At 37.3% G+C, this 25,882-nt stretch overlaps 1 protein-coding gene across 2 annotated transcripts in view; it reads right to left on the reverse strand.

Moving 5' to 3' along the window:
* Positions 1–20,551, reverse strand: part of LOC140154318 (serine/threonine-protein kinase NLK-like) — a 43,164-nt gene extending 22,613 nt beyond the window's left edge. Inside the window, exons 1-3 of one of the 2 annotated variants that reach the window (XM_072176901.1) lie at positions 20,038–20,551; positions 4,271–4,400; positions 3,135–3,190 (exon numbers count right to left, since the gene is read on the reverse strand). In XM_072176901.1, coding sequence (XP_072033002.1) covers positions 3,135–3,190; positions 4,271–4,400; positions 20,038–20,216 — 365 coding nt within the window. In that variant the 5' untranslated portion in view covers positions 20,217–20,551. The remainder of the gene's footprint in view (positions 1–3,134; positions 3,191–4,270; positions 4,401–20,037) is intronic. The other variant, XM_072176893.1, reaches the window with a different exon arrangement.
* Between the last annotated feature and the right edge of the window lie 5,331 nt (positions 20,552–25,882).

Raw genomic sequence — 25,882 nt, forward strand, 5'->3', positions numbered from 1 at the left:
GTGGACACTTTTGATGTCCAAACGATTTTCGGAAAAAGCGTCCTGACATCAAAAGTGTTCGAAACCGATTTCGGACACTTTTGATTTCCAAACAATTTTCGGGAAAAAGCGTCTTGACATCGAAAGTGTTCGGACACGATTCTGGACACTTTTGATGTCCAAACGATTTTCGGGAAAAGCGGCTTGACATCAAAAGTGTTCGAAACCGATTTCGACACTTTTGATGTCCAAACGATTTTCGGAAAAAGCGTCTTGACATCAAAAGTGTTCGAAACCGATTTCGACACTTTTGATGTCCAAACGATTTTCGGAAAAAGCGTCTTGACATCAAAGTGTTCGAAACCGATTTCGACACTTTTGATGTCCAAACGATTTTCGAAAAAAGCGCCTTGACATCGAAAGTGTTCGAAACCGATTTCCTTAACTTCCTCAATGTTCCCAATTCTCCCTCAATTTCCCCTCATTTTCCCAAATTTCCCTTAAATTCCCTCTATTTTCCCAAATTTCCCTTGATTCACCTGAATTTCCCTCAATTTCCCTTAATTCTCCTCAATTTCCTCAAATTTTCCTTAATTCCCCTCAATTTCCCCAATTCCCTCAATTTCCTTAATTGCCCACAAAATCAATTAATTCACCTGAATTTCCTCAATTTCCCTTAATTTCCCCCATTCCCCCCAATTTCCCTCATGTTCCCCACTTTTCCCAAATTTCCCTTAATTGCCCTATAGGCCCTCTCCCTCACCAAGTAGTACCATAGCCATGCGAGACGAACAGCATTTTTTAGAAATTGTTGAAAATCGTGTAATGCCCCTTTAATGACCTAATTAGCATATTTCGGGACGAAACTCTTTTCCAGTATGGGGCCGGTACCTGCCTTCCCCCTCACCAAGTACCATAGCCATGCGACAAACGATGTTGACGTAACAGCATTTTTAGAAATTGTTGAAAATCGTGTAATGCCCCTTTAATGACCTAATTAGCATATTTCGGACTAAACTCTTTTCCAGTATGGGGCGGTATAGGCCCTACCCTCACCAAGTACCATAGCCATGCGACAAACGATGTTGACGTAACAGCATCTTTTAGCGTTTGTTACTAACGGACTAACGGACGGACGGATGGACGGACGGACGGAGAGACATGGTGACTTATAGAGCTGCTACCCGCAGCTAACCGCAGCTAAAAAGGTCGGAGTAACCACTGAAGTCACATTTCATAACATCCCACATGAAGTTAACCTTTTAAATATTACTCGGAACTCAGAAGAGAGAATACAAAAAATTCAATAAAATCAGATATTTCGGCCTCATTTCGGGTAAATCTTAATTTTCAATTTCAATGAATGAAAGTTTAATATCCTTTATGCTCACTTGTTTTCAAAGTGAAAACCATAATTATATGTGTGATACATAGCGATTGGTGACATGGCGCTATTGTCGAATACCCTGCACACCTTGTCAATATCTAGGGAGGGAGGGAGGGAGGTATTCAGCCTGATACTGGCAAATTGATTATGAATTATGGGTGTGAGTAAATACTGAATAAATGACTTCTTGCACATACAAATTGTGTGCCAAGCAGTTGTTGTGAAAACAGCAAATTATTCATTGTGTTTAGGCTTTAATGGGTTATCGTTTACATCAGAGAGCTCAAAATTGTTTAAAGAGGAAGCCCCGTCATAGCAGTTCTTCTGGGGTGAACCAAACCGGCATGGTTATCAAAATTAAAAGGTTATCTCTGAATTTGACAAGTACTAAAGGTTTGATTTACCCTAGAAGAACTGCTCTGGCGGGGCTTCCTCTTGAATGTAAAAACAATTAGAGAAACAATTTTATATCAGTGACGCACAATAAATTTGCATAATATTGACAAAAGATACCGGTTTTAAATTGGACCTTAAACTGGCCCATACAAGAAATTACTGTAATACTAATACATTGTAGTTTTATGGATGATAAATTCTTTCTAGCTCCTCCACAGAATACAACGGACCTTTGGATATTTTTTGTAATATTACAGTCTGTATCTCATCCCTTCTCACTATTTCCCCAGTTTTATTGTTTGTTTTGTTTTATTTTAACACAAAGTGCACAAATGAAGTAATTAATGTTTTATGTTACATAGCCATTATTAATTTGATTTGCCTCCACTGCTTTGTCAATACATAAAACAATACAGACTTATCCTAATAAACACTTGTGACTTTTATTTTGCATTTGTCATGCCATGATTTGTGTGCAAATCAGCGTTTTATGCATTTGCAATGAAGCGTTGGTAACTCAGAGCGACACATATCAATAAGTATTGTTAAAACACACAGCTCAAGTCTCACTCAATGATGTTTCATTTGCACAACCTGTGTTTGGAATTCACCAATGTCACCAATGTGTTTTATAACCGTGATATTCACTGAAGATGAATTTTAAAATCATATCTAAATGCATCAAGTTTTTTGTGATTCAAGTTTTTTTTTCTAGAAGTGCTTATAATTTTGTACAGTTGTTGTTGTATCTATTTTTTCATGTTACAAACATTAATCCAATAACCTACATTCTTTCAATAAAATCTGAAGTCATTGACAAATCTCTCCCTCTTGTTTGTGTCCGCTTGTGTCTTCTCTTCGCCCCATTCCAGAATACAGAACTAATTTTTTTGAATAAAAAAATATTATCCTGTTTTGCCACATGAAAACATAGCTAAATCCTAATCCTTAAGTTAGTCCTAACTAGCGATGAAGGTCAAATTTTAATTTTTAGCCAATTTTTGGAAATAAGGGCTAAAAACATGCGTTTTTAGGGTGTTTTTCGTATGCTGTGACAATCAAGCCCAAAGACTTGTACTAAGACTAATTTCGGTTTATGGATTCTAAATTTTTGGAAAAGACATTTCATTCTTAGAACCAACCATTTATTAAAGTAACACACACAAAAAGTGAAAATCAGAGCAAAATTTCGGCATATACTCAAGATTTTGAATGCTTCGACTCGTTCCAAGTCTGTGATTTTTGTGACTGCATTGGGGAGTAGTCTGAGTGACTAGCTATCCACCAAATAACATAAAAATACAACTTGTGCCCAATTTCACAAGCACAGCAGATAATGAGACAAATAGTTTTTCTACATTGAAAAGGATACATTTCTTCAAAGAAGTCCAAGTGAGGAGGCTGGAGGATGTCCAAGGCTCGGAGAACCTGTATAAGAACAACACAAAATAAGTATACATGTATGTGATGCGATCAAGCAAAATCAGTCTGAACTCGGTATTACTGATTTTGAGATATAGCCAAACAAAGGAAATATTTCCTTTTGTTTCCTGTTTTTTGGAAATGCTTTAATTGCTCATATCTTTGGAACGGTTTGTTAAATTTTAATGGGGTTTTCTGCAAAATGCAGTTTAGCCAATGCTTTTTAGTTTTACTATCCTATATAAGAAACTGAAAATTTAATATTTCTGCATTTCGACTGATTTTGCTTGAACGTATCACATATTTCCTATTTACTTCTTACAAGTTGTGTACAAAATGTAACATTCAAACCAAAATCCTGACTTCGCCATTGAACGGAAATTATCCAACCACTTTCAAAGCACCAGTAATGTATCATAAAGGACATTATAATATGAACATACAGTAAATCTTTTATTACTACTGTAGCCTGTGCGCCGAGCATACACAAGCGTAAACACAGAAGTAATAAACAATCACGCTGATTGGCTGATCAACAGTCTTATCAACAAGACGGTTGACCTGGTCGACGGCGTATAGAAGGGGAGGAGACCTCATCACTTCTACGCAATCACCAGCACGTACCTGCATCACGGAAGTACTAAAAAAATTACTTTAGTTCACTAAAGGAGGATGAACGGATAACAAACCTCATTCCTACTCTTTCTCCATTATATTTCAATATTCAGTATTTAGTGGAAAGCTCATAATTTGTCTCATTGGCCCTGTGAAATACGAGGGTTGAAAGATTGTTTGACAATGTATCTTTATTTAGAGTGAAGCGTACAAAAATAACTATTTTCCACTTTTAACTTCTTAAAATAACTTGAAAGTCTTGAACCCTCTCAAAATGATTAGTGCTGCATATTGCTGCAGATGCAAAAAAAAGCACATTGTCACTGCATAATAACTGCCTCTCACACTTTTCTCTTCAAGTAATGATGACATTAATGTGACCCGTGATACTCAAAAATATCACAGATTCTCCGACAACTTGAAACCAAGCATGGCGGTAGAAATTGAAGTTGACACATTTCATTTACTTACATTGTCATGGTTGAAGTAGAAGAGCATCTTCAGTTCTCGGTAGACTCTCTTACACGAGATGAGGTTCTGGAAAACATGCGGCATTTTCTTTAAGGCTACTCGCTTGCCATCACGGGGATCTGTCACAGACCTAAGAGAAAACAAGAATGCAAAATACCTACATGAGTAATTTATTCGGACACAAGTAATGTCAACAATATCATGAATACATCTAAATAATTATTAACAACTTGACTCAAAAGTTTTTACCTTCCTGTGAAATTCTGTTCAAGTAGGGTTGATACCTTGTTTGACCAAAAAAAAAAATGGCTGATACATGTATTATATAGCTCTGAATTTAGCCAAGACACTTTCACAAGTTCCTACCTTACATCAAGCCCAATATCCTACGAGTGGTTATTTTTCCGGTACAAATATTATTGCGATTTACAATTTTACATACAGAACACTTTTTGATATTTTTGCAAAATTCATGCCTTATCAACATTGACACAATTTCATATTTTGTGTGTCGTTAAATTCGCGATATAACCTCCACTCACAAACACTGACAAAACACCACAAAATGTGGGGTCTTTTACAGTTCTTGTTTATGCTGCTACAATCCTTTAAAAACAAAATGAACTACCAAAGTTTTTAATTGCATTTAAGCTTTAGTAGGTTAAAACAATTCACATTCAATTTTCTTTTGTTTTTGTGCTTCACTATAAGACAAACACATAATAATATCCATTTTAATTGACAGTTTTTCTAATCCAACTGCACATAAACTACCCTTAATTTTCCCCTCAAACTTAAGGTTAAGTACACATAAAATTCTATTCCACAGAGTTCCTTGACAATCCAGAATATTTTGTTTTCTTTGTAACTGAACTATAAAGTGCCAAGATCGCCTGTCTGTAAAATTGACCTCTATTTGACCGTTACTACATCCAGCCTTTTCAGTTAGCCATGGGAGTTCAAATCTCTCTCTACCTGAAGCTTGGTTATCTGGGTCAAATGACCGTGTTCAGTTAATAATTAATCACCGACTTTAAGTTAAGGGAAAAGGGCACCACAAGGATTATTTGGTTGGAACACTATCAACACCTGGTGTCTGACCAAATGCAGGTAATTAACACCGTAGTTGCCCATTCCACTATGTGAATGCGAAAACATAAAGAACATTCTTTTACGGATATAGATCTTACATTGTATTTTTGTTAAAATGAATTTTTGAAATTAGCTTCGAGAAATTTAGTTCTTTAACCCTAAATATGTTTGTTCATTCTTAAAATGGTCTTTCATTTGAAGTCACGTTGAAATGTACAGTAGGTGACAAAACTCCGCAAATTGAGGTCAAATTTGGAGCTATGACTGGATGTCAATGGGATTGGCGATGAGACTCGTGCTGCTGGGCTATTCCATTTAAAACCCAAACACCTGAACCCCTATGCAAGACATGACCTTATCTCCCACACAGGGGGTGTAGATTTCAAATGGAGTATTCAGGTAACCCAACCCATTTGAAATTCACAATCACCCTCCCTGTGTGGAAGATTAAGGGTATGTCGTCCATAGGGGGGTGTATGGATTTCAACTGGAATAGCCCAAAAGCTGATAGATAAAATACACTCGCTTAATAAGAAATCACAAGAATATCCTAGATCTGCATAAAAGTGGATCTTTTGCTGATAAAAAGCAGTGTTTAGTGTGATAAAAATGCATTTATTGACTTATCTTTCGTTATTGCAATGTAATGTTTTGACTTGCAAATTTGACATAGATCTGCCCTAGTATTTTGGATTAAAGCCAACTTATTCTCATCTCATACTACTGACGTGACTATGACATCGTTTCACTCACTCAAAGTCGTTCTTACAGACTTTTACCATTTCCAATGTCAATTGAACAAGTGCTGTCACAAACCCTATTGTTAACATTTGGCACGTGTGCAATTTCTGCACATCTTTACGACTAAATCATCTCAGCAGTTCTCTCTACTGGAGACGTGGTGGTTGTTGTTGTATGATCAGCATCTCCCTGAAGGGTGCAGGATAGTTTCAGTCTCTTTGGTCGAAAAACCACTTACACAAGTGCCGAATGCAAAAATAAATGTTTGCACACATTTGTACATGTGCGTATCATTGACCAGATAGCAGGAAATACAATTGACTATTCACAGAAGAGAGAATAAGACGTGTGTACCTGTCAAAATTAATGAATCTCTCAGAATTTGACACAAATGTGTTTATTTTCACTAAAATTTGAATTTTGTGACGTGTGTGTACTATATGTGATCTTTGGGACATTTTGGATTTGCACTCAACTTGAAGTTAATTTTTATTTAGTTCACCCTTACATTTTCCATTAAAAAATATCCTATGAAAAATATTTTTTTGTTTTTTTACCATGTTCATTGAATTCAGATTACGATAGTGATGAATATGATGAATGTACTATGCTGTGTAACCAACTTCCTGATGTTCAATTACATCGAGGCAAACAACATTGTATCTTCTTCATGTGGACTACTCGAAATTCAAAACCTGTATTTCCCCCTCCCTACCCTCTCACACACTGTCAAGAAATCAAGGAGAACAAGGTAAAATCGGAAATTACAAGTCTTACTCTTTTACAATTCTATATGCAGTACTTTAACTAATTCTGTGCATGTTTGAGCATGTTGTGACTTGAATTTCAAAATAAAAATTAATTTTCTCCTAATTAATCCTTTCAAATCTAATCTAACATTGGCCGGTCAGATCAATAAATTCCTTATTGTGCCCCGAAGAAGAACAAGGCTGCTTGATTCTATTAACATGATTTCAGTGTACTCATCATGCATGCTGCCCTAATTGTCTGTCTTTTGGCTGAATTACATGCAGTCTTTGAAATATTTGAATTTGAATGCAAGTATTTTCCCTGATTACCAAACCCTGATGACAGGTATATATTTATTTGCTGATTTTCAGGAAGCTGTCAATAATTTCAATTAATTTTAACAATCCCAGGAATTCAAGAGTTATAAAAAAAAGCAAAAACACAAGATTTTGTATTATTATCCCAATTAAGCCCATCAGCGTTCAGCGAATAAAGAGTTTTCAAATTACTTTTGATATTAAGGGAAATTGAAAATATTTTTAACATAAAGTTTGCAAGAAATAAGCTTGCACATAAGAATATACTTGATTATTTACTGAGACGTTTTTGGTTCATCAAAACAAACACAGTATACATAAATATGTGAATCCACTCACATGAGCTCACAAGACGTATGCTAGAGCCTGAATTGAACTGCTTTTGTATCAAAACTCGCTCGCATTCACGAGAGATTTGCTTGACGCAAACCGACAGAAAATATTAATATGGTAATCCATTCTCTGCTTCTCGTACGCTGAGCATGCAAGAGCGAGTGACGAGCGCCGTTAGTAGTCGGCAGATGACGACCCCACTATTAGCCAGGGGCCAAGAGAGCCGGCTGTCTGTCTTAGCAGGACTAAACTGATGACATTCATTTGGGAGGAGGGAGATCCTACAGAGAGCTGGAAAGTGAGAATACAAGCGAATGAATGGAAATCGAGCTACGTAGGGCTGCATGGCCAATCTGTTCTTTCGGCTTAAACATGAGATTTTTTGATCAATGGTAAGCCACGTCTAGCGAGCCACTCAAATTATGCATTCCACGCCATTGTAATACACTCTATGCAATTGCTTCTATAACAAAGAAAGAACTTGTTAATTTTAGCATATTGTGCTCATGTTGTACAGACTTGACATGGAACGATTGTTTTGTGTATGGGAAAATGCTTAGCTTCAATGACTCCATCAATTGGTTCTTTCAATCAATTTATACCCCATCATCTTAATGGCTGTACAATTTTCTTTGTTTTATATTTTAATCTCATTAACCTTCGCACATTGTATATGAGCATATTCAACCAGAAAATTTGAGTTTGTTGGTCTTTCTGCTAAATGTTCAATTGAAATACAAAACATGCTCCAAGCTAAGAAACCATTTGAAAGTTAGGAATTGGCCCTTTTCTTTTCATCTAGTCTGAAACTAAGTCATTGACACAATCTAGAACAGAGTGAAAAGTCACAAGATTAAATGGAACAGCCGAAAAAAGGGAAAGAAACAGACTGTTGACAACTTTGTACGGTAAGATTCAAGGAAAATATGAGCAGAACCATCCACTCAGTCGTTCACCTAAGGCTGTCGTCATCTAATCGATGACTGAAGAATCTTGGTAAATATCTTGTTTCGCCCTAATACAAAGAACGGGGTAGTGTTTTCTGGTTAAATTCCTTACAAAGAATCGCAACTGTTTGGCTGCATTATATGCTGTGTGTGCGTACAAAGAGAGATGTATGCAAGATTACACAGAAACGGCTGAACTAGCATTTTCTGGTGAAACTCCTGAAACTCAAATTTTTAAGTTTAGGATAATGCTTGGATTGGAAGGTTTATTTTCCTTTTTCATGTTTAGTTCTATGTCATTTCTTCAGAACATAATCTGCAACAAGCACTCTTGTCTCATTTTTGCGGCACCTGCATATCTGGAATGAAAAATATCATTGTCTCGGCTCTACACAAACCAACTTTCATCCCATTTAAATAAATCATTATTGTAAAGAAGATGAACAGATGATTATTAATAGATAAATAAATCAATGGAATGGATTTATATAAAAATCATGCTTGAAGATTTATTTTACTTTTGTTGCTTTCAATTTATTTGTAATTCTTACTTTTTTATCCATTTAGTATCCATTAAAGGTGGGTGGGCTGATTTTTTTATTTTTTCATATTGTGTTTTCTATCATACAATGAGGCCTACAATATTAAATAGTGGTTTTGTTTATGAAGCAAATATATATGTAGGCCTATAACAATGCCCCATATGACACTTCCGGTGGTGATTTCCACTTTTCACCACATTTTCATTCACACCGTAATAAACGAAACATCTCGGGTGGTAAATTTTACTGGGGCAAAGAGAAAAATATCAGCTTTTTTCTGATACTAAAAATCATTTTTGATATTAAGAAAAATGGGGAAATGAGATTATCGATCTGGTCAGGCACCTCTAAATAATTTAAAGTGAAAAAAAAAAATCTATTTTTAAACAGGTGACGCATAACATATGATGAAACAATTTGAATTTGTGAAAGCATGGACAAAGCAAGACATATTTTGGCAAACATCCTAACCATGATACTGGAGGGGAAAGAGTTGAATAGGTCACAAGAATGATGAGGTTGGTTTGCGTACAAGTCCTTGATGGTTCAATGTCTCTCTACCATTGTGTGTATTGACAATAACCCCAGCAGAGTATTGACCAATAGCTCTAGTCATTCACCTTTACATAATAGATTTCAAGGATTTGTATTGAAATGCTAACAATCAACCCTCAAGGTGCTATGTGTGTGCAAACTTGATACAAAATACTGAAGCGGAATTAGGTCTAACTTCCTGAGGAAATAGTAACATAAATTATTAAAGAATAAGAAACTAATTGTGGCAAAAATATGGATTGCGATTCATGAACCGATCCCATACACACGTGTAGCCACATTTGCCTCCCCCATCACACCACATTATATATTATTACTGCCATTGTATACTCCATAGGCCCTATCTCGTGGTGCTTCCCCCCCCATAGTTATGTTATGTAGCATTGCATGATGAAATTGAAATATATTCGTAATATATTGCCATCACAAGAAAGATGTGACTTTTCTTAGGTGTTAATACTGTTTACCGACTCTGATTTCCCAGCACCCAATCAGAAGCGTAGAGTATTAAGCGTAGAGTGCTGCAACGAAGTTTAACAAAATTCAACTCTCAGCACAGAGGTCGTAAAAATCTGGCCCTACAAAATTTCATTGTGGACGTGATATCAAGGCTGCGATGCGGAGTAGGCCTATATAGGGACTTTGCACTAATATCATTTTGACATCAATCTCATCAGCTGGGCTGAAAGTTATTTCATCTCTGTGAATAAAATTGATTATAAGGAGTTTCTAGGTTCCTCTCTGCAATAACCAGGGTGTGATCATCACTGCAGTGCATTCTAGTACTTGTATAAGGTGCAAACCATCCTTTTATGTCCTTTATTATATTATCTGAAAAGTTTCCAAACCCTGGGCATAAACATCTGTCTAAAAGGAAATTATCTAAAAAGTTTTCAGTAAAGAGGATTATCTTCCTACATCAATAACTTTTCAACTGCATATGAATGGTGGGAACACATCCATATGAATGGTGGGAACACATCCATATGTTCAGGCCATAAATGCTGGGTATTTAAATGCACTATTAACTAGTAAACGCTGGTTCTTTCAATTGTTCAAGCATTTGTTTATCAGATTATATGCATACTACAAGCATAGTCAGTAAATTACAGGGCAAATCAAAATTCATGTTTATATCTTCTTTTGTGTGACAATTCCACATGTGGTGTCTAGGGTGTGGTGATGATGACAATGACTGGCTCAGAACAGGGATATGCTCAGAATGAAGGGAAAATCCATGGAAAATCACATGAATAAAAAATCTTTGTATAAGAATCAGGCACATAACCAGGGTGGGGTGCAGTGGGGGTGGGGTGCAGTGGGGGCGACTCCCCCTCCCCCATAAATCTGCAAAAGGTGTGCTTTGTCTGTAAAAAATACATTTTTGATATCTCAAATCATGAACTTACTGTGAAATTTGTTTTAAAATAGGATTCAAAATTCAATTGCCAAGGGGATAAATGTTTACTCTTGGCCAGAATGAAGATTTCTCTTGAAAAGGTCTGCATTCAGATGATCTGCACCCCCACACACAAAAATCTGGCTACGGGCCTGAGAAGAAATAAGTATCATCATTTTGGCGAACAGATCTATTATTATTAGGCCAAGGAAAGTCGATTTTGAGTTTCCCGTCACCCGCCCTCACTTCATTTTCTGACCCTCACTTGAATTCATTATTGTGATTTTCCAAAAAATACTGATAAAAACTGGTTATATTTGCAAAAAAAAATTATGAATATCCCTTGATTTTTTGTGGAAAAAGAAAAATCAAAACATACATTTTGCTGTCAACCTTGCAGACTCTTTTTAATATACTTTTGAATCTCATTTGGGCTAAAGATCCATCTTCAAGTGAGTGAGCGGCAAATAACAACACATTTTACATGCGTGTTGGTCATATAATGAAAGGCAGAAAAATAATGAATAATGAATAATGAGTTACCTCACTTGTTTTCAGAAATTATGTGACGGGAAACTCAAAATTGACTGTTAGGGGCCTTATGTCCCACAAAAAATTATAGTAATAAATGAATGCAAAATCAGAACAATAACGCAAACTACGTTTTACAAATATAATTCTTTTCTGCAGGTTATATCAATCAAGCACAGAAGTTATGCAAGCCTGAAGCATAATTTTAGCCCAATCCACAGCAAAGCATGTTTTTCCTTGTGGTCTCTCTGGTACCTTGAGCAAATCCAGCTAATTATTGTATTAGTCAAATTTTGATAACTTTCTTAGTAAAAGAAATTCAGACAAACAAAAATAGACCAGACTGTCCAACAGCGCATGTACAATTCAGGTATTCAACCTGGTGAACTCTGACCCCATGTCCTGACCACAACAATGAGTCAGCCATGCAGACAAAGATAAGGCAGTGAAATGCTTTATCACCTGGTTGTGTTGTTATATATTTCACAATATTACACATGGTTTGTGATTGTTTGCAGGTGTACAAACTCAAAAAAAAAAAAAAAAAAAAAAAAAAAAAACATTTTGAAGAACATAAAATATTATAAAATATATCAAACACTCTGATGTTTAGAGTCCGATATGTTATAGGCTAAATCAATGTTTTTGTCTAAATGTATCTGGCTTAGTTAATAATAATATACTACCAACTAATAATATGCCAATTTAAATAGTCTGTTTTAAAGTAAAGCCCACCCTATGCGTATCCAGAATAATGTTGTTCTTGCTGTTATTGGAATTCCGATGGCTTGCTTTCTGATGACCCCTAATTTCGCCCTAAAACATCTTTTTTTTTCTTATTTAAATACCTGTCCAAAATGTTATTTCATAAACAAAATACCTGTCCAAAATATTGCTTATATGCAGCACCATATACTAGTAGACTGTCTACTAAGCCTTGAATGCCAAAGAAAGTGATTCCTACTTTGCTATACCTAGTTTTCAGTTTCATACTCATCGAAGTTGTGTTTCTAACTAGATACAGTACAGGTAGAACAAAGGGACAAAATCAGGTTCTTTATCATATGAAAACATCAGGCAATGACCATTTCCTGAACCTTTTATAACATACGGTACTTTTATTCATTTTGTCATATTTTACTTAAAATCAAAGGATCAGACTTTTGCATGAATACATTTTTCGCCCCCAAAACTCAAGAGGCATTACCGTATTAAGCTTCAAATTGACCAAAAATCGCAGACCTACGTCTAAATTCCGAGTTCGAATTAAATATCGTAATATTGGTATTTAAAGAACTATCAAAAAGTAAATTATAATACATCTCTACATCAAAATGTATTTTTTAAACAAATGCAATTTTATTCCATATTATTATTTACTGATAAATAGTGGAACACACGGTGAAATGACTGCGGCCATTTTGAATTTCAACCCGGAAATTGAACTGGATGTCATTGTCAAACTTTGCAAATGAACCGGAAGTGCAATGTATTTCCCGGCTTTGGCCTATTTCTAAGCTTATTGCATTTTTTACATTTTTAGAACACACCGGTGCATTTTTTTGTTGCTGTCATAACCTGCGCAAGGTTAATGCAAGAATGTTAACTGTGGATTTTACAGATAATGAAAATTGCATATCCAATTGTTAATAAATTGCTTAAAAGTGAAGGGTAAGTCATTCTAATTCTCGCTATTACGCAATAAGAGCGCCGCCAGCGGTTTGCGATGTAATCGTGATGTATCATGGGAAAAGGTCGACATCCAAGTCCGCATAATACTGAATATTACCATGCTATTACATAGGAACACGTGACAATATTTTTTAGTTTGTCAAAATAAAGGTGTTACACGCGAATCGATACTCAATAATACTTAATAATGTGATTTGAAATGTGCACAATTAATTTTTTCTCTATCGATTTGCGTGTAATACCGTATATATTGACAAACTAAAAATATTGTCACATGTTCCTATGTAATAGCATGGTAATATTCAGATGCGCCGGACTTGATGTCGACTTTTCCCATGATACATCACGATTTTCCCATGATACATCACGATTACATCGCAAATCTGCTGGCGGCCCTTTATTGCGAATAGCGAGAATTGTCATTTGGTATTTTTGAAATGAAAAATGTTGCAAAAAACAAAGAAAACAGCAGTATTGATGAAGTTGAAGCCCCACTCATATATAGATGTAGCCAATTTATATATTGTCAGTGTCAGTATGTAAATTACAATTTGAATGTTAATGCCTTAAACTACATGGCTTTCGGCTGAGCCACTAGCATGCTATTTATTAATGTTAGCTCATCTATGACAATGACAAAGGTACCAAAATCAAAATTTTGATGATTTTTACGATCATCCGGATGAGCATATCACTGAATGGGAATTTAACCGAATTTAACTGGCCATAAAATGTCACAGGCTTTCAAATTAAACTTCCCAATCCAACAGAAAGAACAGAAATCCAATTCAATTGTCTTCCCTACCAACATGTAATGATGGAATGACCTAGCTCTTCAGGTTTTTACTTTATTACATTTCCCTAATTACCAAAGTAATGAGCAAATAGAAACCTTGGGAATTAATACCAATGTCAATGTATACAACTGTGAGTCCATATGTTGTTGGTTTACTAAAGTCAGATGTGAAGGTCAGGCTAGATCTGTATTTAAACATCACTCAATGTACATGTTTGTGAAAATCAGAATAATATCTACACGTACAATTTAGCAATGTACAGATCAATGCTCATATTAAACCTGGCCTGATTACCTAAAACTTGATTTAAATTTTAAGCATATAAATATAAAGTCTAGATATAAGGCGACGAAAAAAGAAAACCCTGTTCTACGGGCCCGACCGACCCAGATCTTGGGAAAATTGGGAAAAAAATTTCCTGTACAAATGAATGCCGACTGAAATTTCGGAAATTTTAGGAACAATTTTTTTTGTATTTTCTCAAATTGCAAATTATTTACAGATTTTGGTTATTTTTTGGGTCATTTCCAAAAAAACCAAAAAAAAAAAAAAACAGGCTGACCCGACCGACCCTACTTGAAAGGTCCTTCCGCCCGTAGAACAGGGTTTCTTTTTTTTTTTCAAGCCTAATGGTATGAATTCTACTTCTTGGTTTGGTCATGCCATGGTTTGGTATAAACGATGTGTATTAAAAAAAAAACTTTGTAAATTAATTGTCCCAATTCCAATTTATCAGTTCAGCTTCCGCTTCATATCAATGATCACCAGTTCCAAAGAAATTGTGACAGCCTTCAACTTTATCAAACAAAATTTTTATCACAGAAAAGTTCAGGTCATAATTTCAAACATAATGAGAATGAAGCAGGACTCGAACTAGTGCTTTCAGAATTGAAAACATCTCCCCTGGCTGACTTTTACTAGGGTCAGATGTACTTTTACTAATTTAGGCACTTTTTGGCCTATTTTAGTGTATTTCTTTAAACCTAAACTTAAATCAGATTTTGGAATGCTCATGTCACCCAGCTGCAATCTTTTTTCAACCTCCTGTGGTTCAAATATTAAAAGCAATCGTTTTCACTATGAAGTACCTGCACAGCATTTTGTTTCAGAGCATACAAACGGCACAGAATTCAGCTCTATTTGAATTATTTACTGGAACAGATAATCAAATTTTGAAATTTTGATCCCATGAATAATAGTTGCAGGTGTTGAAGATGTACAGTTAGCTTCCTTTGCTTGATACAGAGTTCAACAGGGAATGTCAAGTATTTGGAATTGGAATTAATCATTTAGGCCTACCTTTTATTTGGGAGATACGAAAATGGTATGTTTGTAGAAAACACTAGCATTTACGATGGAAGTGAGAATTTCCGAGAAAAATAAGGGAGGTGGATGGATGTGAAAATGTGCCTCCAAATTTGCCAAAGATTTTTGCCCCCACAAAGTGTTATTTTCAGTGATTTTTATTTTATTCAGACTGGGGGAACCATGGTTAAAGCCCAAACTGTATGGTAAGCCCACACTGGAGCTAGATCTGTGCATTGCAATTCACGGCAAAAATACTGTAATTGTCTGTAATAAATGCTATTTTTTGATAAGGCATTTATTAGAAGCAAATTTTAAGTGGAATAAAGCTTTAAAATCGGGGCAAAAGTATATGGCATGAAAAAGTTTGCATTCCTGGTTACTTTGTCATTGAAAAAATTATGAGGGAGGGGTTAGTGGGGTGCATCTATTTACAGCCAATACAGTCCAACTCTATTAAGACATGAATCTGAACTGGAACCCTTAAAATTGTTACACCTCATCATGAATGATCATCACCAATGCTCGGACTGCCTCGGAGATGAAGTTTGCATCACAACTGGTATAAAGTAGACTCATTTCTTTCCACAAAATATATCTCAATCCATATACAATGGTTCATACCACCAGTGCATCTGTGATATGTATTATTTTGTCAAATCTAGTATTTTCGCCTGATGTGCCTATAGTTTAAATACTGTATCCATATTAATATTCTTCAATTATGAATTCAAAATGAATATACTTATCAAAGGGAAAGTATGAAATTGTGAGCATAGTATACACATCACCTTGGCATGCCTGGAATCCCTTCTCTATCAGCTGGTACAGGAGAAGACTGAGACTCCCACTCAATGCCACCTCTACTATTACCTCACAATTCATGTATGGCTTACCTGTGGAAATGAGGCTTGGTATTTTCAGATGATGCCATTACAGTATGACATCCTTCTGAATCATTTTTGTGGTCTAGCTAACTATTATGACACACACAGGCCTAGATTGTGTTTTGCTTGCTGTGTGATGTAGCATCAATACACACACTCACACACTTAAATGTGCAAAATGTAGTGTGCTGGGGGATTTCAATACTGCTGAAGTAAAAATGGACGGTCTACCTGGATATGGGCAAAGTTCAAAGCTTAATAGTCCTCACTAATTCAACTTAAGGGGGTACTACACCCCGGCCCTGCCAAATTTTGCCTATTTTTGCATTTTTCTCAAAAGCGCATTGGTGACAAGTGAGATATGTATTATAGGGGCAAGTACTACAACTACTGCACTGAAAATTTTATTTCAGCACAGACAACAGTTGTGGAGTTACAGTCAAAAATGAGGGAAAACCAATATTTGATCAATAAATCAATAACTACTTGGCTTGAGTTGCTGAATTTTCAGGTTTTTTTGAGAAAAATGCAAAAATAGGCACAAAATTGGCCATGGGTGTAGTACCCCCTTAAATGCACTGTAGTGGAATAATTGGCTATATTCAGTGAAATCTCTTACATTTTCAATGAACAGTTTTTATGTTCCCCCCCCCCATCACCGGACCCTGATCTGAATTAGCAATCCTACTTCCCAGGAACAAAGCCTACAAAAGCTTAGGGCCCCGCTTAGGGCTTAAATAGCTTAACACACCTCGAGTCACCAGCACTAGTAACCAGCACTAGCTTTGAAGTTCAGCGTGTTCTGCGTTAGCTCAGCGTTACTTGGTGCGTGACACACTTTTACGTGCACGATCAATATGCCACATATGTACAAGCAAGAAACCACGCTAAGCCAACGCAGCACACGCTGAACTTCAAAGCTAGTGCCGGGGGACTCGAGGTAGATATACCGACTATATAAAGTGATGAAGCTCACAACAGGACCAGTGCTCTTCATATGTCTAAACTTCTTTTTGCTGAACCATGAAATGGTATCAGCCTACATTAGTGTATCTTACTTACTTACTTACATGTACTTACTGACTGACTAACCAGTTGGTCTGAAATGGACATTTGCCACAAGGCATGAACTCGGGTATGTTGGGTCCTTTTCATATCTAGATATCCCACGAATGTATGACCCCCTGGGTGACAGTTATATGCCACAATGGTTCAGCTGTGGTGCGGCAACCGCTCTAGTTAATAAATGATGAAGACCTCAATGTACCTCCCCTTCCACCAACCCTTATCTCCCCTTCCACCAACCCTTTATCAAGGCTACGGTAATGAAATTCCGACTCCTCAGAGTCCTCTCATTACCGTTCTCGCAAGTACGGCCTCTATATTAAAAGGTATTAAACGGTGTCCCGTTATATTCAGAGGGGTAACAGCATGCTGTTCCCCTAAAACTGCTGCCCTCTATGTGTTAACGTGGCTGTGTTGCACGAGAAACTGAATGAACATTATTTTTGCCCTAATATATAGGCACAGATTTAGCATTCACACATACAGACCTGCATCATGGGCATTGAACTTTGCCCTTCTTTATTTGACTATGAGAACTGCCTAAGGAAGTTTACCTACAGGTTTAAAATTATTTTATTCAACTTATGGACAAGTGGTTGGGTGATTAATCGTTAGTGATTGGGAGTGAGCTCACTCAGGCATATTTGTGTTATGAATGGCCATCCACACCACAGACTGACCAAACAAACTGACCTCATTCTAATCATAGTACAGTTTTACTAATGAGATATCTTGTATACTAAAGTTTTAAGGATGCACAGCTGATAATTGAGCTAATCAGCCATTACTATCTTTAGCCATCGTACCTGTACAGGACTCGAGGTAGATAGGTCATTTTCAACATTTAGGCCTATACATACAACCAGCTAATTTTGCAAGATATTTTATTTTTTGTAGAAATTATTTAGGGGTCGAATTTGGAACAAGTGGGATTTTTGGTGTGTCAGCGACAGCACATGCTACACATGAATAATATAGGGGGACTCTGAGGGGGATGTGTCCCCTGGTGTACTAGGCAGCCCTCGAATTAAGGATCTGAAGCGGCACGGCAACTTTTTAGGGCAAGTTGATAATTGCCTTGGCTTTTCAATGAAAAGGCAAGGCAGCATGGCAGTTTGTAATATTTCAAGAGGGCATCATGGCCACTGTTGAAAATTTGAGAAGGGCACCAAAGTAATTTCTCAAAAGTGAAGAAAACACACACAAACATAGATTGATGATTTTATAATGAAGGGGCAGGGCTGGGGCACCGACGGCAACTTCATTAGAGGGCACGGCAAGTGACTGCTTTGGGTAAAGGACATACGAGGGCAATACGGCAGTGGGGATGGGCACCCACGGCAAAATGCCATGGGTGCCGTGGGTTAATTCGAGGGCTGGTACTAGGACTAGCTGATTTTGAGAGCACATACAGCGTAAAGTTCCCCGTAAATCAGCTAAATCGGTTGTCTATAAACAATCACAACAGGCCAGTAATCTGATTGGCCGATTATGCGTCAAAGTTTACTTCGAGGACTGTTAAATGTCAAAAATATAAATTCTTCATCATTTGCCATAAAATTTGTACTATAACATAAATTTAAAAAATCAAAATTATTTGAAATCAGGAAGGACATTTCTCGTATTCTGAATGTAATTTGATGTGTCTGATGTGCTCTCATCTCCCACAAAAATGCTGTGCAAATGTTGCTATCCAATTATTTAAGCAATATAGGGCTTATAAAATTAATGATTCAGTTTTAGCTTAGCACCATAAATTGGATGATCCTCTTTCTCCATCCGATTCTGACCCAGAGAGAAGAGGTTGTTCAATAAGCACAATCAGAAATACATTGTATCAACAGCAATGGGTCAAATAAACAAAAAAATAATGTATTGTTTTCTTTCAACAAAAAAAGCGCTTGGCCGGGCACATTCAAGCGAGTGGCTACATAGTGAACACCATATTTAGATTCATCAGATACTACCAAAAAATAAAGAGATTCAGCATTTAGATCTTGTTTCGGATGTTTCTATAAATTTTATACATGTATGACTATGTAGCTTTCAAAAAGTTGAACTTGGAACTGTACGAATATTCACAAATTAAAGATGACTAAATAAAAGATCATATAAATTCACGATAATATACTATAGTGTGGATCTTGTAAGTTATTTTTGGAGAAAAAAAGTTCACCTTTGCCAAATACTATCAAAAACACACAACACAAACTAAAATTTTGTTTTTAACAAAGTTTATGGCTACGTGCTGCATTAAAAATGAAGAGTGTGCATATTAATTAGCTGTCAAGTTTAAAGGCTGAATAGTTTCCTGTGTATAATTTGACCTAGCATTGAATTGAATATGGGTCCTGAATGATCCTGCTGACTGATAATAAATGTAATCTACACCTTGTGAAAGCAAACTAGTGTGCTGAAAATTTAAAGAGCCAGCGTAGTATATGGTTGGCAATCAGCTGTGTGCTGATTTAAACAAAGAAGATTTCATATCCGCACTGACCCGACGACCGACCATGACGCCGGTATGACCGCACTCACATCACAACAGACAAAGACTCGAACATTTTTTTATTCGCGATTATTTTCATGGATATTAATATTGGTGGAAAATTAACAGATAAATATGATGGGTTACAGATTTATCAATTGCGTTTTTGGTAAAATGATCGAATTTATAATATAGTGATGACATGCCACGTATATTTTGTGTGTGTTGGCATATCGGTTATTTCTGGTTTCACAAAGGCATTGTTCTGTCAAGAGTCAATACGATGTGTGCTAGAGTGAACGAGTAATGAATGAAAACAAACTTACCAAACTACTCCAAAAGCTCCATATCCAATCGGCCGATCAGGTTCAAAATCTCGTCTTGACACTGTGGTAGATGTTGCTGCTTGATAATAAGGTTGTGTTGCACTCAAGATGGCATCATGAGGTGCAGCCCCGCCTGTAAAAGCCGCCATCTGAGCGATGCGAGATCCGCACACTGCCATTCCCGTAACCTTCCCGTGCAACTCTCGTAAGATGCGACCTCCGCAGGGCCTCTCGCCGGCCGGCCGCTCCTATGGCTCTCACCGCAACCTCGATCGAGAGAGAGCAGCGGAGCCTAGCTCGATTTCAGCATAAAATCATGACTGGAAATTGCACTAGAGCAAATATGATGTAATGGGTAAGATGCATATGTGGGTAGGGGCTACCTCACTGATCTCTTTCTTGCAAAATTTAAGCCATAAAGTTGGCAAGCCCCGACGTATACAAAGTATCGTGTACCCACGGTCATGTACACACACGCTACACACACATTGAACAATGAAAGGGTAAGGGCAGTTCACTGGTGCCCGATGTTATCAAGCGTCTGACACAATACAAAAAAGCCAAGAGTAAAGGAGCCAAGGGTTCCGGCCACTAAAAACCAATCAATTATGAGATCTCGTTTGCAGTATAATCTCGCGAGAATAAGTCGGCACGAGCCAAAGAAACAGGTGCATGCAAATATAGAGAGCAAAAGAGGAATAGGAATGGTTGCGCACCTTTTCTGGAGAACAATGATACAACAATTAACAAAGAAAACCGAAAAGGTAGGAGTGACAACAAAGGAAGCACGTGCGAAAGTTCACCTGAATTGCAATTTTGCACCAAACATCGAATTTTGCTGTTAACCCAAGCAAAGCAAAAAGTTGTAATATTTTCTAGCTTTTTCTCGTGGGAAGATCAGAAGAAACTTTATTCCACTATGGTAATGACGGGGGTAATGAGAACCTAATTGTCTGTGATGACTATAATTATCTCAGTGTTTAATTATTTAATGGGGGTAGGCCCTATGTAACGTTTAAAAAAAAGTATTAACAAACAACAAGTCAGTCAGGTACTCAGGTAAGCTGTTTGCATTTATTGACCAAGTCAATCAGACTTCAGTTTAGACTATGCCATAGTCGAATTTTGATAAAAAATATGTTATTATTATTTAATCATGATGAACACATTCCGTTAAACTCAAAATTATACTGATGTTTATTAAACAATGTTAAAATTAAAGTGTTCAATAGTAAAATGGTCATAAAGAGTTTATATAATTAGTCATTTTAGTGACAATAAAAGTTATCGAATTCAACATATCTTGCATAATTATAATGGCTCACTTCAATACTAAACAATAATTGTTTAGTAATTATTCTGATTTTGGAATCTACCAGTTTATTGATCGCGAAAGCCCGAGTAAAGCTAACAAACAGGGAGTATGGTGACTGAAAATATCAGATGTGAAAATCTATCAATTAGCTTCAATTGCACACAATTTAATACAAATCAGCATTTTAAATGTAATAGACCCCCTTGAAGTCGAATATACCCGATGAGCGTAAAAGTCGTACCCGATACCCCTTAAGTTTTTTTAGGTCCGGCTACCCAATCAGAATTTTTTATCTCGATGGTAATACGCATCAAGATAGAAAAGTTCTTGATTCATCAACTGACTTCTTGCGGTCTTGCTTCCATAGAGAAATTAGCTGATAGAAAGGCGACATTTTGAAAAATCTTACACTGAGTAGCCAGGTAAATTTTCACTAATCTCATCGTTGCAAACCACAAATTCATCTCTCATTTAAAAGTGTGTTCCCACAATTAAGCACTCCAGGTCTCGAAGTCTTCATTGTCGAGGATGATCTGTTTAGCTATGGCAGTAACGTAATTCAAGTGAAACATTGAATGGTACGAAAGTTGCAGGTCAAAAACTTTTGACTTTAGTTCTGAGCGGGCCGTACAAGAAAAGAGACCTATTTATGGACCCGTACAAGGCAAAGAAAAGATACTGGGCCCGTAAAAAGCAAAGAAAAGATACCATGGCCCGCAAGAGTTCATGAGTCTGTAAAAAGAAAAGAAAAGACACCTTGATAGGCCCATAAAGAAATGAAACCTTAGTCGGCCCGTAAAAGCAAAGAAAATATAGCATGATAAAAGTTGATTACAACTTTACAAGGTATCTTTTCTTTATTTTTTACGGGCCCCTTTGAGGTGCACTTTCTTTGCTTTTATGGACCCATTAAGCTATGGTATCCTTATCTTTTACCGGCCCCGGGAGCAATGCACCCTCTCTAATCTCCCCTCACCCCTTGTCGGCGGCACTGCTCCCTTCCCGTCTTTTAGTTATAGCTTTTTTTGGAGCATGTTCAGGCCGTCGCACATCCCGGAGTCACACTGGGCTCATCTCATCTCACCAACTGATGTTCAACATGTTCAAGAAGAGAAGCAAGTGGTAGGTGTCACAAATACTTGCTATGAGGAGGATAATTGAGTAAGTCTGCTTAATCATCCCCTCTTGAAACGGGAAAGTATTTTCACACCCAATGCTGGTCAAGATCCTTTTCTTGATGCTTATATCACTGAAGTGAAGGCTGACATTATCCAAGGGATAAAGCCTAAAACATATCGGAACATCTCGCGTGATGAGAATAAGGCTCTGCATGATATCAAAAATAATCGGAGTATTGTTATCAAGGAGGCTGATAAAGGTTCTGCTGTAGTCATCCAAGACAGGGAAAGTTATGTTCATGAGTGTTTGAGACAACTCAACAACTCTGATCACTACCAAAAGCTTGATCATGACCCCACCACTACATTTAGCAAGCGTGTATGTAAAGGTCTTAACAAAGCCTTGGAAGTGGACCTAATAGATCATGATCACAAGGTTGCTCTCACTCCCAAACGTCCCAAACCAGGTAGATTTTACACACTGCCTAAGATTCACAAGCATTTTGACACTATACCACCTGGCCGTCCTATTAGTTAGTGCCAATGGCAGCGTCACAGAAAGGGTTTCTCTTTCATTGACCACCATCTCAAACCACATGTCTCATCCTTGCCATCTTATGTTCAGGATGACATGGACTTCCTACGCAAGATACAGGCTGTTAATGCACAAGGGCCCCTTGCGCCTAACACCATGCTTTGCACTATGGATGTTTCAGCCCTCTACACTAATATTCCGGCACAAGAGGGTATAGATGCATGTCGTTCTTTTCTTGAACCCGCATATTCTTCTGACCAACTTGATGCTTTTTGTGACCTCATGGATATTGTTCTTACTTGCAATAATTTCACATTTGACGGCACAAACTACAAGCAGATATTTGGCACCAGTATGGGTACGAAAATGGCGCCCTCTATGGCTTGCCTTTTCATGGGCCGTCTAGAAGAACGTCTGCTCTCCTCTATATCCAAGAAACCCCTCATGTGGATGAGATATATCGATGATATTTTCTTTCTGTGGACACATGGTCCGGATGAACTTCAGCACTTTGTAACCTTGTGCAATTCTTTCCATCCAACAATTAAGTTTACCTCTGAATCCTCTATCAAGGAAATACCCTTCTTGGATGTACTGGTATCCATCAGAGATGATACTCTCCATACGGACCTGTACTCTAAACCCACTGACTCACACCAGTTTCTTCACTGGACTTCCTGTCATCCCAAGCATACCAAGTCAAGTCTTCCGTACAGCTTGGCTTTCCGGTTGAATCGTATCTGCTCCTCTCCCGAGACGCTTCAGAAGAGAAAAGATGAACTTGAAGGCTTTCTTAAGGCCAGAGGTTATCCTGGCTCTGTTATCAACAGGCAAATCAGCAAAGCTCTAGAGATTCCTAGATCTGACGCTCTAGTGCCTCGTACGCCAGACTCTGATAATCCAGAACGCATTCCTCTGGTCATCACTTACCATCCATCGCTTCCTAAACTTTCTCAGATACTTCACAAACACTTGCGTATCTTGCATTCTTCTGATAGATGTAAGAAGGCTATTCCCAACCTACCCATGGTCGCTTATCGCAGAAGTACTAACATCAAGGACATGATTGTACGTTCATCCCTGCCTCCAGACCAACCTCCTCCTAGAGGCTCTATTGCATGTGGATCTTGTAAGTCATGTGAACATGACCTCCACCCGGCCTACCTGTCAAACATACTAAGGAAGGATCGTCTTTCACTAGTTCTTCCACAGGTGAAAGCCATGACATCCACAAACACATCAGTTGTCAGAGTGAGAATGTGATCTATCTCATCACTTGTGCTAATTGCCAAGTTCAGTATGTGGGAGAGACTGGTCGTAGCCTGTCAACCAGACTGGGTGAGCATTGCGCCGATGCTCGCCTTAACAGAAATACACCAGTAGCCAAACATTTCAACCTCCCAGGACATTCTGCTAGTCACATATCTGTCATGGGTATTGACAAACCCCCAAAGACTGACACGTTCATGCGAAAGAAACTTGAGAAAGACTGGATCTCTAAACTTAAGACAACCCAACCACTTGGCTTAAATGTTAAAGATTAACGTGCCAGTGTATCCTTATTTGGCCTATGGATCTTACTTGCGTCAACACATGTATTTGACATAATACATGTACATGTAGGCCTACATGTTTGATGGGTCAACTCACATGTGGCTTTCACACCACTGTAGGCCTCCCTCCTTGCTTGCTTGTATAGACCTTTCACTACCTATTTTGGCATATTTCATGTCAATTTGTTACGGTATTTCACTGTTCTTTGGTTTTAGTGATTTGTTGGCTTTCCACTGTCATCTAAAGGTCTTTACACGCACTGTGAATTGGTTTTATCATGCACGGTCCACATGAGCTCATATGCATTTACTTTATCTGTTTTTCTACTTCCAAACCTACCCCCCCTTTTCTGCATGCATACTGCCATTTTATTATATATGTGACCTTCCTCAACTTGTGTTTTGATTCAGCAATTATTGGCTTTTCACTTTTCTTAACACATGTATTATGCAGGCCTACATGTATAATATTTATTGCACCATGCATATCTTTTCTAATTACTTTTTCATTTACTACTGGATCTACATGTATTGTACATGCTTGATGTGTCAATTCACATTTGGCATTCTCACTGTAGGCCTCCTTGCTTGCCTATGTTTTTCCATCTTTTAGTAGACCTTGTATCACTACCTATTCTAGCATATTTCATGCTAATTTGTAACAGTATTTTACTGTGCTTTGGTTTTAGTGATTTTGGCTTTACCACTTCACTGCAGGCCTATCCACATGAACTGCAGTTACCCTTTTTTTTCTACCCCACCCCCTCTTTCTGTATGCATACTACACTCTAATATTTGAGACTTTCCTCAACTTGTGTTTTATTCAGCAATATTTGCTGTATTTTTTTTTCTCTCTTTTAACATTATATGTATTTAAAATAATTGTTTTGTAATATGCATGACTCTTCTCTTTTAAATTTGAGTGACATTGGCCCACTTATCTCCCTCTATTCATTCTCTTCCTCTTCTATTGACTACGACCCCTCTTGACATCTACTTCCTGTCAATTAGGACAATACCCTATTGTCCTGTGGTCGTGCTTATTTACATAATGCTTTCCAGTTTCTCACTGTAGTAAACTGTGCTTCATTGAAGTAAGACATGCTTATTTTGCTCTGAGCTTATCTTGTTTGCTACTGAGTTCTATTTGAACTTGCCTTCAGTTTTTGACTTGAATTTGTTTTTAAATTACAGCATGTAGTGTTTGTTGTTTGCTTTTATATTTTGTTGTCTGTCCCTGAAGAAGAGCAGTTTATCTGCTCGAAACGTCGGTTGTTTTTTGTCCGTTTAGTGTTTGACTGCTATGTACACAGTGATTTTCATC

The sequence above is a fragment of the Amphiura filiformis genome, chromosome 1, assembly GCF_039555335.1.
Source record: "Amphiura filiformis chromosome 1, Afil_fr2py, whole genome shotgun sequence".
NCBI classification, from domain to species: domain Eukaryota; kingdom Metazoa; phylum Echinodermata; class Ophiuroidea; order Amphilepidida; family Amphiuridae; genus Amphiura; species Amphiura filiformis.